This window comes from Cupressus sempervirens, chromosome 9 (genome assembly GCF_028749045.1).
Source record: "Cupressus sempervirens isolate cs-2001-9-10 chromosome 9, ASM2874904v1, whole genome shotgun sequence".
NCBI lineage: Eukaryota > Viridiplantae > Streptophyta > Pinopsida > Cupressales > Cupressaceae > Cupressus > Cupressus sempervirens.
In genome coordinates, this window is record NC_143126.1 from 708,895,687 (window position 1) to 708,908,942 (window position 13,256).

The window sequence follows — 13,256 nt, forward strand, 5'->3', positions numbered from 1 at the left end:
CATATGTCATCGTTTAATGGGGCAAAGGGGGTCATAGGTCACCCTATGACCCCCTTTGACCCATATGAACAATTCGAATATGTCCCTAGGGTCCTAGGACCCCTAGGGACATATGTCGTCATTTAATGGATCAAAGAGGGTTATAGGTCACCCTATGACCCCCTTTGACCCATATTACCCATTCGAATATGTCTCTTGGGGTCGAAGGACCCCTAGGGACATATGTCGTCGTTTAATGGGTCAAAGAGGGTCATAGGTCACCCTGTGACCCCCTTTGACCCATAATACCCATTCGAATATGTCCCTAGGGGTCTTAGGACCCCTAGAGACATATACCATCGTTTAATGGGTCGAAGGAGGTCATAGGTCACCCTATGACCCCCTTTGACCCATATGTATGATTCGAATATGTCCCTAGTGTTCCTAGGACCCCTAGGGACATATGTCATTGTTTAATGTGTCAAAGAGGGTCATAGGTCACCCTATGACCCGCTTTGACCCATATGAACGATTCGAATATGTCCTTAGGGGTCCGAGGACCCCAATGGACATATGTCATCGTTTAATGGTTCAAAGAGGGTCATAAGTCACCCTATGACCCTCTTTGACCCATATGAACGATTCGAATATGTCCCTAAGGGTCTGAGGACCCCTAGGGACATATGTCGTCGTTTAATGTGTCAAAGAGGGTCATAGGTTACCTGATGACCCCATTTGACCCATATTACCCATTCAAATATGTCCCTAGGGGTCCTAGGACCCCTAGGGACATATGTCGTCATTTAATGGGTCAAAGGGGGTCATAGGTCACCCTATGACCCCCTTTGACCCATATGAACAATTCGAATATGTCCCTAGGGGTCCAAGGACCCCTAGATAAATATGTCGTCATTTAATGAGTCAGAGAGGGTCATAGGGCACCCTATGACCCCCTTTGACCCATATTACCCATTCGAATATGTCCCTAGGGGTCCTAGGACCCCTAGAGACATATATCGTCATTTAATGGGTCAAAGAGGGTCATAGGTCACCCTATGACCCCCTTTGACCCATATGAACGATTGGAATATGTCCCTAGGGGTCCTAGGACCCCTAGGGATATATGTCGTCGTTTAATGGGTCAAAGAGGGTCATAGGGTTTGACACATATTACCCATTCGAATATGTCCCTAGAGGTCCTAGGACCCCTAGGGACATATGTCGTCATTTAATGGGTCAAAGGGGGTCATAGATCACCCTATGACCCCCTTTGACCCATATGAATGATTCGACTATGTCCCTGGGGGTCCTAGGACCCCTAGGGACATATGTCGTCATTTAATGGGTCAAAGGGGGTCATAGGTCACCCTATGACCTCCTTTGACCCATATGAACGATTCGACTATGTCCCTAGGGTTCCTAGGACCCCTAGGACCCCTAGGGACATATGTCATTGTTTAATGGGTCAAAAAGGGTCATAGGTCACCCTATGACCCCCTTTGACCCATAATACCCATTCTAATATGTCCCTAGGGGTCCTAGGACCCCTAGAGACATATGTCGTCTTTTAATGGGTCAAAGGGGGTCATAGGTCACCCTATGACCCCCTTTGACTGTTATGAACGATTCGGCTATGTCCCTGGGGGTCCTAGGGACATATGTCGTCATTTAATGGGTCAAAGGGATCCCGTTTGACCCATTAAAGGACGACATATGTCCCTAGGGGTCCTAGGACCCCTAGAGACATATATCATCATTTAATGGGTCAAAGAGGGTTATAGTTCACCCTATGACCCCCTTTGACTCTTATATATTAATAATATACATATCAATATAATTTTATATATATATATACATATTACATTATTATATTTAATGAGAATATTACGTTATTATATAAATATATTAATAACATACATATTAATATAATAATATTTATAATATATATTATATTTAATAAAAATATTACGTTGTTATATAAATATTATATTATTATACATATTAATATAATAATATATAATACGTATTTTATATATATATATAAATTACGTTATTATATTTAGTAAAAATAATAATAATATATATTATATTTATAGATTATAATAAGATTAACATAAGATATTATTATATATTACTAGATTATATCTTTAATGTTTACATTACGTTATTATATATATAATATATTAAAATATGCCTTTACATATTAATATAAGTGAAATAATTTAAAAATAAAAAACTAGAACCTTTAAATCGAATTTCCCTCCAAAATTTGAAGATTTTTGGAATTTGACTACTGAGCCATATCGGATATCCGATGTCAAATCAGATATCCGATTTGAAATCGGATATCCGATCAGGCTTGGTATTTACCAAGCCTGCCCGGTCAACCCTAAAGACGTGTTTATAGAGAGTTTTAGTGATACTCAGACTTCGGGTAGCCGTCTGACAATGTTAGTTTGATCGAAATTGAATGAAACGAAATGGATTTTTTAATATCGCTCTCTAGATTCCATCAATATAATTTCTGTCAAATTCTGAGTTCGATAAGTATTTATTTGTTAATTATCAATGAAGATTATTGTAAAGTGCTGATTGACATACTGAATGAAAAATAGCTATAACTTTCAAACGGTATAACATTTTTTAAATCTAAAAGTTGCGTCACATTCTATACTTCGCCTAGTATAAGAAAAAAATAAAAAAATAAAAATTTGATCAAATTTTCTATTAGTTAGGGTGGTCAGACACGGGACTTTTTTTAATCCAAAAAAGTTTTGGTAGAAAATTCATATTTAATTATTTATTTGGAATAAAAATATCAAAAAATATGCGTCACATCTGAGCATGAGTCTAGTTTTCATATCTATAATTATATTAAAAAAATATTATGATTTGGTTTTGATTAAGGTGGTCAGACATACACCTACTTTTTATTTTCACCCTGAAATTTTCTTAGTACTGCATTAAAACTCAAACTTTTGACCAATCAATTATTTTTTTCTCCTGATAAGGCCTTATAGTTTAGAAACTACATTCAATTTTCTACAAATTATTTTCTTACAACTTTTTGATATAAAGTCCATAACCACTTCAAAATTATGTGTCAAGTTGACATAAACCTGATTTGCTGATTTTTCACTGCCACTTAAGGCCATCGTTTGGTACACCATGATCTTGCACATACCCAGTACTTGAATATAACTTCTAAAGATGTCATTTAGTCTCAAAAATTTCACCCTTGATAACAATAGTGTATTTATCAAGTTCCATGTACTTAATCTTTGAATAATCAAGTTCATATTTTACCTTTGCAAGATGACAATTCAAATCTTTGCATTCACTAAGTTTACCTTTCATGTCTTCTTCAAATTTCTCCTTTTGTGATTTTTTCTTTTTTAGATACCTTAGCCAGCTGAAGTGGTGTGACTTCAAGTTCATATTTGAGTGGCCAGTTTTCTTTCTTGAGTTTTGCAACCATATTTTCCTTATTATCTGATTTAGGTTCCTTAATTTGTTTTTCTAGCTCTAAATTCTATTTTTCCTTGAGATATCGATCTGATACTTAAGCTTCTTAATGTAATTTTGTTCATCTTTAAGTTTGATCTTTAATCTTTCTTTTTCTTCATTTTATTAATCTAGATCTTCTAGTGCCTTTTCAAAGTTGTTTTGTAAATTATGAGTATCCATTAGGACCTTCCTCATGTTGTTAAACTTCTTCTAACTAATAAGGCTCTGATACTAATTGTTATATAAATAGACAATACTGAGGTGGGGATGGGTAAATCAATATTGCAACACTTTTACTCCAACTATATATTTCAAAACTTAACTATATGCATACACCAATGAGTAAACTAAAATGTAAACCACACAAATATAAGAAACGTAGAACACTATGATTTGCTTTATAGGAAACTTTGGCCAAGGGAAACCCCAGTAAGGATGGTACCCACAATAATGCACTAATCTAAAAGTTCTTTGTTACAATATTTGACCATTTTAGGAGTCATTACATACATTTACTGCATTAGTTGAACTATAAGAGGACTAGACCTTGTTAGAGGTCTCAACCTTATTAAGAGTTATATTAAAATAGAGCTCGATACTCTACAAAGATATTGGATCTATACAAGTAATAGATACAATACTAAAATGATTGTATTAATATCTTTTATATTCAATTAGTCCTTTGTGTGTCTTGCATTTGATTTTTCCCAAGAAATAACTAATTGCATCTAACCATCAAAATAGCATCATATAATCATTAATAAAGCTTCTACATATTATGTACATTCCAATACTAGATCAAATAGCATACTTCACATAATGCAATTGTCCTTTTTATACACCCTTATAATTATATTGTCTAGTCAACCATAAGGATGAAACATATAACACTCCTTCAAAAATGAAGGTCAAAGCTTGCTAACTAAGGGTTAAGATCTAGGATATGATATTATTCCTACATTTCCAATAAATTGAATTTACAAGAAAATTTAGTTCCTTTGGCCAAAATGCTCAATCTCTATCTTATGTCCTCTACTCTTTGATATAAGCATGCCTTAATATTGACCAACCAAAAAATATGCTAACTAAAATAGTAACTCTAGTATCATATAAAAACTCTATTTTATCATTAACCAAAATATGTGGCCAAAATTACTTATCCAGCTAAGCTCGTTGATCAAAACATTACATCTGTTGACCATTTTCCTAAACTATACTTAGGCATTTTTTGTATTAAACCCAAACCAAAACTGAGTGTAAGCCTAAGAATCATTAGCATCTTGTAGTATTTCTATAAATGACAACATACATTCCATCATAATTAATTACTTTCCAAAAAACTATGTTTCAAGAAAATAAACTTCATAGGAAATAAGTTGAAGGGTGCTCCCCTATTAATAAAAATTCAATAGAAAAAAAATTGTCTTCTTATTATCTCTATTAAAATAAAATTATAATATTAAAAACTAGAGTATCTAATGAAACATGAGAATTTTCTCATAATATTCTAAGGGAAGAACCATAATCTCCTATAAAACATTGTCCTAAACAACCCTATGGCCTTCTTTATATAGGGAATTTCCCACCACCCAAGAAGGCTTTAGAAGTTTTAGCCCTAGAATTAGAGGTTGACCAACTCTAAGATATTATTATTTATATTTTATTACATTATATTATGCCCCAACAAATTTTAGAACACAAGAAAAAATTTGTTTTCTTCGATTTCAAGTAGCACAACTTCCAGTGACTATAACTCATCACTAGTTATTTAATTGGTTATTATGAAGTCATTTAAAAATGCCAAAAAAGATCTCTACAATGCTTGATTCATGGACGCTCTAGTAAGTTGAGGTTTGGCCCCTTTCCAAAGCCTCTGAAGCCTTAAAAGCTTAGTTTAAAGTTTTTATACCTTGCTATTAATACCAAAAAAAGCAATAACTTCCCAAAAGTACATGATATTGCAATGAAAATTTACTAACAAGTTAATAATATAAAAAATGAACCTTTAGAGAAGAAAACATAATATTCTGAGCTCAAACTACCACTTACTAAAAATGGTAAACTTCCTAAAATTTCCCTTACACACATGATTCTCCTACATAATAACTCAATAAGGGAGACTAAGATCTTGGTGCATGTGTTGTTTTTAAATCTATAAGGGACTAACTTATTACATAATATCAAATGTTTTTAAACATAAAGGGCATGAGATAATAATAGGTCAATTTTGGTAATATAAATAGAACTTTGTATTTGTCATAAAGGATGACCAATGGATAGGACAAGAGGTGTAAAGAAAGGATATAAAAATCATGAAGCTTTCCCTTCAAAATGAGTTGAACTGGCTTGTTCAAGAAAATAAGGGACTCTATACGTAAAGGAAAGATGATCAATCTATGACGAGGGCACCACTCATTTAATAAATATTATTGAAAGATTTGTGGAGAGAAATTGACAAGAATATTTTTTACTATACGATTATGAAATTCCTAATAGTGATAGTGTGATGTTATCATATATCCTCATTTGTTTTTTAAAGATTTTTTAATATACATTTATATTTTTACATGCATAGTTAAAGATAAATGTTTACTTTGAAGAAACATTCATTATGTGATGCTTAAATGAGGGTTTCTTGATATTTATGAGTGAGACTACATAAGATTTTGTCATATTTATATTATAAAATTTTTTTGGATCCAATGCATTAGTAAGAAGTATAAGTAGGATTGATAACATATAAGTATTACATATATCTAAGTGTATTTGATGTTGTTGTAAATTTTTTGTTTGGATCCAATCTATTCTCCAGGAGTAAAAGTTCTAGGATTAATAACATAAAAGTATTAAATATAGATGTGTATATGATGCTATTGTGAAGTTAGTGCAGATAACATTAATGAATAGAATGGAAAGTATTTCAAAATTTGAAGCAATGATAAATTCATGTGACACACTAGTAATTATAGATATTGAACAATGTCAACAAGATAGAAGACATGTGGTAATTTGTATAGGAAGACACATTTATATGATGGTGGATTTTTCATGGTTGTTGCAGGAAGGAGTCATACTAATTATACTAAGTATGTTCTCTTGAAAAGAATAGTTTTTGTTATTTTGATGGGAGAAGGTTGTAAAGGAAAGCATTACAAAATAAAGACAAGATCTATGTGGTGATATTTTGTAGCTAATGTTATGTATGGAAAACAAATTATCCATCTATGTTACGATCTTTTTTTTACTATGTGACTAGGAAGGGGGTACTTACGCAAGTTTCTAAGCGAGGTATTTTGGTTATGTGATGCATTACCTTGGCTAATGAGGCCCTACTATATGCTATGTTAGGCATTACATTGGATAGTGACACCCTATTGTATCATATGTAAGGAACTAACTTGGCTAGTGAGGCCCTAATATATGCTCTATAAGGCATCATTTTTCAAGTGAGGCATAATAAAGGAATTCATAAAGTGGTTTGTCACCCTTAAAGATTCTCCACTAGAAAACAACACGTCAAGTTGCTAAATGTGTTCATATGCTTTACTTTTTATGTTATCTATTCTTGGATGCACATATGTCTAATATTATTAAGATTATCATATGATTAATTGCATATAGTATTAATTTAAGGCTTTCAAATGATTAAGAATCTATTTGTTTCATAGATCAATAAGTCAACCCCACTATTTGTTTCTAGCATAGATAAGGGAATGATACTCCCACTAATGTTATCCAAGGTTTGACTTCCCTTTGATATTTCTATCCTTTTAGACATCCATTTCCTTCTTATCTATAGTAAGGGAAAGAGGCCATTGAATGCTCGCTCATTTTCCTTGCCACTCATTTTCCATCTATTGATGACACCCTATGTTCCTCTAACTACTCTAATAAAAAGCAAGGGAATCTTCAATTGAGTCTATAATTTTTTGTATCAGTACATCCTCCTACCTATTGTTGGGGCCATTCTATTTATCACTTTTGATACTCTATCTTCACCCTTAATATTATTTATCACTTCTTTGAGAATTGGTAGTGTGGCTTTCCCTAAATGGGTACAAGTATTCATCTCTTTGTCCCCATAACACACTTATCACTTAGCTTCTCGAAACCCCTCCATTCTCCCAACTCATCAACATATTGTGTACATATAAGTAGTGTCTAGTAAAATTATGTCTAATCAGTTTGCCCCATCCTTTGATCCTCATCCTAGCTTTTTTGGGATTCTTAGGCTTGCCAAGGAAAATTAAAAAGCATCTACTCAATCTCTTTAAATAAGTTTGAATAATTCCTTCTATCCAAATTTTACCATCATAAATCTATTGTAATGATATCTCTTTCTATAATCATGCTTATAATTGAAGAGACTATATCTTATCGTATGTTTATCACTACTATAATTGTAGATGTGAATAGTACATTTCCTACATTTTCCTCGAGTAAAGTCAACTTGGTCCTATGTTGTGTGCATGTCTAACTCACTTGAGGACATTCCAACATTGTCAAAAGTCTTCATTCAATTATTTCAAGTCTTTCTTTTGTGGAGATTTTGGATGAAGATTTTGGATGAGGTTGAGAAAAAGTGATCTTTGCGTCTAGCTAGTGCTAAAGTTTTTGGGGCTACCCTAGTGCTCATCGCTCTTTAGGCTTGGCCCCCATGACAAGATTAGGAAGCCAATGATTTGATAGTAGATGATCACCAAGGTAGCTGCTTGTTATACTATGAAGATTAGAGTGTATCCCCTTCTCATAATTGAAGATTAGAGTGTATATGTACATGTTCACCCATGTTTGTCTTGTAATAGTGTGCCTTGTTAAAGGATCCAAGTTACTCTATTCATATTTGGAACAACGTTTTGGGTGCATTTACAACTTCTTTCATATTGAGTTCAATTTCTTTTTATGCTTGTGTTCATGTACTCGTCTTCAAATACAAAAGTTTTAACACCATGATGAGTAGGCTTTAACACGTTGATGCGTAGCCTCTATACATATATACAACTTAATAACAATTTCAGTACAATGGGTTCTTCTAATTCTGAATAATTACACACCCTATATCTATGTTTGCGCCATATATCTATGTTTTGATGATGTGGATATCATAAACATCTATTGTGGTATGAAATTTGAAAGGAACATCTTGCCATTGACATACCACAATTTCAAAATCAACCTCATTATGTCAATATAACGAGATTCCATTGTTGTCAAATGGTTCTTGTTCCTGCAGTCCTTGAACTGATCTTTCTTCTTGTTATAATTCTGATTTTACAAATCACACTACTAAATCTAATAATCTAATATGCCCTAAACAAAAATAATGCTTTCATCTTTAATATGGTGTTACACATGTAAAAGTTTGAACAATGGGGATCTCAAACTACCAGTCTTTACACGTAAAATAGTCTAACAGCAGTTTTGTTGGAAGTGACGGCCTTAAAGTGCGAAAACAGTTCAACTGCAATTTAATGACGGTATAAATGAAAGGTGGGAGAAATGAATTCGATGCACTAATGTAGCTCTTCATGGTTTAAAAGCTATTGAAATTCGCATACCTTACACCCCATGGAACCCAGTAGTCGACTGCTAAGGAACACTTCACGGGACATTTTCTTCCGATCCATGATTTTCTTGGCTTCTCGCACGAAATCTAATGGACTTCCCCCATTAGCAGTGAGCATAGGTATGTGTAACAACCCATAGCGGTTTCCCCACGGTGCTTCACTCTCAGGTTTCAGCATTTCTTTCATATCCTGCATCACGAGAATAAGATCTTGTCTATTATGGTTGGTCTGTAAGACAATATTTCGTAATAGCCCATATAAGATAGATTGCATACGACCTTCAATCCTGACAATACTCTTGTATTCATTGCAACAAGCCCTGATACTCTTGACATTCTCATTTCTTTACTGTTTCCTCCTGCAAACACCACGCCATTATTTTTAATCTGGAAATCAATACCCAATGTGCGATTAAGTCGTTCGCAATCATAATGTAATGTTTTAATATCTCCATGGTCGGGACTCTCACCATGAAAATGAGTAACTTGCAAGTATCTTTGAAAACTGTAGAGTATCACGCCCATTATCACATCATTTACTCTCTGTAGAAAGCATGTTACACAAATAAGCGGAGCATAATGAATGAGTTAGAAAGTTAATTTAAGTACGAGATATTTCTTACAATAAGTTACATAATTTAATCTTATATTTCATTCATGTTTTATGAGCAATGGTTTATATGAATTCATCTGTAACTTAATCTTATATTTCATTCATGTTTTATGAGCAGTGGTTTATATGAATTCATCTTTTATTAAAATGAATGAAATATTTTGGTACGTGTTGTTTCTAAGTAATGTTCATAAAGACCTGTTCAAGTATTACTCCAGCTCAAACGTTAGTGCGCTTGAGATGGAGTATCGAAGAGCTTCACCTATGTGCACTCTAATGTGTTCCATTTGCTCTCATAAAAGATGGGTTACATGAATGAATAAATTCAACTTAAAAATTATTTAAATTAATCATAATAGCAATATAACAATGAAAATATATAAGATGAATAAAATTACCCCGCCAATAGAATTTTTAATCTTTTTGACATCTCCCATTGGAAAGGTGATATGGCTCATAACTTTAGGCAGCATCTCCACCCCAGGAGGCCCTCGAATGGGTAGCTTGCTATCGTTCATCCACGTCATTCTCAGTAAGCTGCTAATGAGGTCAGAAGCAGTGTACCATAAAACAAGCATAAGCACAAATAGTCTCTGCAATATAGAATAGATAAACTTGGGCGAAAGCCATGAATAATATGGTGGACTTGCTTTGTTAGGCAGAGATTTGGAGGAAGGAAAGGTGAGGGGAAGATTTGGATCGTCTGCTCTGGTGACAAAGCGAAAGCATAAAGACATGAGAGAAGTGCCATCGCCTAGAACATGATGCATACGTACAACGCATGTTGCCCTCGCCTTGCTTGTATTGTAGTTGATTAAATGAAACTGCCACAGGGGCCGATTCTGAGGAAGAGGAGTAAGGTGTATGTTACAAATATAATCATTCACAAACTCATCATATTCAGTTTGGCCTGGAGGAAACTGTGGAACAATCACATGATCGTCCACATTCACTTCAGTTCTCACCCAACGCAGCACTCCATGTCTGTCTTCACTCTGCCATCAAAAAACAACTATATTGTAAATTAATGTGAGTAAAAAATATGATATTGCCAGTAGAATTTAGGCAAATTTATTTTTTCATTTTTCATGAATAATGGTTCAGAAGAATTCTTCTATGACCTTATTTATTTTAAATTTCACATTATAATTCAATATGTTATTTAATTTAGACAAGAGCGTACAATACAACGGTAACTAAATCACTTAACACATAAAAATAATTAATTACAATAAATAATGAAACCATTAACTGATCCAAGAAAAATTTATGTTATTTAATTGAAATTTCATATCATAATTCAATATGTTATTTAATTAATATATTGTTTATGTAAAATGATATTATATAATTATCTAGTTATAAATAATTATATTCTTATTTTATTTTAATACTAGAAATATAAAGTAAAGTTAGAAATAAGGGACAAACAAATAATAGTTTTATTTTAAATCTATTAATTATGTTTTTTTATGTTGGAAAATAAAAAAAATTATCATTTTATCTTTATATATTTGTTTGTATAAATGAAATTGTCAAATTATATTGAATTAAATATCTATCAATTCTATTGTGTATATATTATATGATTTTCATATACAAAAGGAGTGTGCCAACTTAAATTACAATTTTTTATTAATAAATAATAGATTAAACTTGTCAATAATTAATACAACAAAATTATTTAATATTTCTACTTAAATTAATATTGCTAATAGGAACTATAATTTTTTTCTAAGAATATGCCAAAAAAAAAATCCTTAAGGAAATAGAAGTATATCCCACACCTATAAAAGAAGAATTAAAAGAAAAATTAAAGACATGTGAAAATGTAATTTCACTCAAAAATTTAAAAAAATCATAAAAAATAGAGGAAATCAGAAGTAATTTCACTCAAAAATAACAAAAACATCATCAAAAATTTTCAAAAATAGAGGAAATGAGAAGTGAAAATTGAAAGAGGTTTGAAATGGGACACAGAAAGAAGAATTAAAGACATGTGAAAGTGTAATTTACTCAAAAGTAACAAGCAACATCATTAAACTGTCCAAAAATGAAGAAATACGAAGTGAAAAAGAGAGCGTGATGTTTAAGCCCAACCAATACTTTTCTAATATTGATGTCAAACACAATAGAAATAAAAGTCATCTTTCATTTAGAACACAAAATATTATCATTTTTAGAAAAGGGTTAAAAAATTCCTTTTACAAAGAGGAAATAAAAATAAAACTTAATAAAATACATGAATCAAAGTAATATAATATTTCTATTTGATTTATTATTTCTTTATATTTAATAATATTTATTTATATATTAAGTTATATAAATATTAAATTGCTATAATTATTTTCTTTCCTATAAAAATATCGTAAGATTTATTTGAAGGATCGTTTATATTTAAAAAATTACCAATACTTACTAATATAATTGATTCAAATGAATTTAATATTTGTTAATAGTGCAATCATATAAATTACATTAAAAAAATAATAACATAAATTTTTAAAAGTAATAACAAATAACCACAAACCATACAAACTGCCTTTATTCATATATTTAAATCAAACCAATCTTGTTCATGTCTATTTATTCATATTTTTCATTGAACAAAGAATAATGTGTAATATGTAAATAAGATTAAATTATTTTGTTTGTTTGTAGGGAACATTTAGCAAATTCAATAGAGAGAGCCCTCCAAAAAAAACTTATAAACACAAAATCAAATCATCCAATCATATAATTTCTATATTATATAGAAACAATAAATAAATTTAAAAACTCAAGATATATTTGAATGATTTAAAAATAATTAAAGTATTTGTGATTGGTTGAAAAGTGAATGCAAATTGCCAAGAGCAAGTATAATAAGATTTCATGCAAAGAAACTGCGTACCATTATGCTGCAAAAACGGGAGTTGTTTGGCAGGAGAACGTCGTTTATGACATTCTTGGCGATGACTACATCAATAGGTTGCTCCATCTCGAAAAAGGCGAGAACGTTTATCGAGAGAAGCGAAGTACTCAAAGCCTGGCCTAAAGGACTTACCGCCTCGCCGCTATTCCCATTCACAAGCTTTGCTTCCATTGCTGATGAAGAACAACTCTGTAACACCGAGATGTCGCTATGTCGGTCACCTGTGCTTCTGAAATGCTCCGCACATAGGTAAACTGTTAACCTTGTGCCCGCATAAATGCAGTGTAGTAGATAGGATAATTGAATGAAATTTAATTGAGTCACAACGAAAGAGTACATTGAGAAAATGCAGCCATCCAGCCTTTAACAACTCTGTCCAACCCACTGTCAGACATTCATGATCATCTCTTACATGTGCATTAAAACTTGCATTGAAATTTTAATCTGACATAGACAGTTGAGCCCATTTAATTTGCATTGAAACAACCAATTGTCCATCAACAAACTTTGACACCTAATTTCTGGAACTACAGAAATGAATCAAATTAAATTCTTTTAATGAAGATGGTACGTGTACCATTAATTTTTTTCACCTCCTAATTTCTTGCATCTGTATTTATTAGCCGATAGGTTTTTACATCGGGGCAAAGCCCACCGGAAAAGTCCGACGCTCCTGC

General features: G+C 32.2%; 1 protein-coding gene across 1 annotated transcript in view; it reads right to left on the bottom strand.

Moving 5' to 3' along the window:
- LOC149540689 (medium-chain-alcohol O-fatty-acyltransferase-like) overlaps positions 1–12,820 on the bottom strand; it is a 62,539-nt gene extending 49,719 nt beyond the window's left edge. Inside the window, exons 1-5 of the mRNA XM_089799690.1 lie at positions 12,559–12,820; positions 10,064–10,660; positions 9,523–9,595; positions 9,332–9,411; positions 9,045–9,242 (exon numbers count right to left, since the gene is read on the bottom strand). Of these exons, the coding sequence (XP_089655816.1) occupies positions 9,045–9,242; positions 9,332–9,411; positions 9,523–9,595; positions 10,064–10,660; positions 12,559–12,750 (1,140 nt within the window). The 5' untranslated portion in view covers positions 12,751–12,820. The remainder of the gene's footprint in view (positions 1–9,044; positions 9,243–9,331; positions 9,412–9,522; positions 9,596–10,063; positions 10,661–12,558) is intronic.
- Positions 12,821–13,256: the final 436 nt, after the last annotated feature.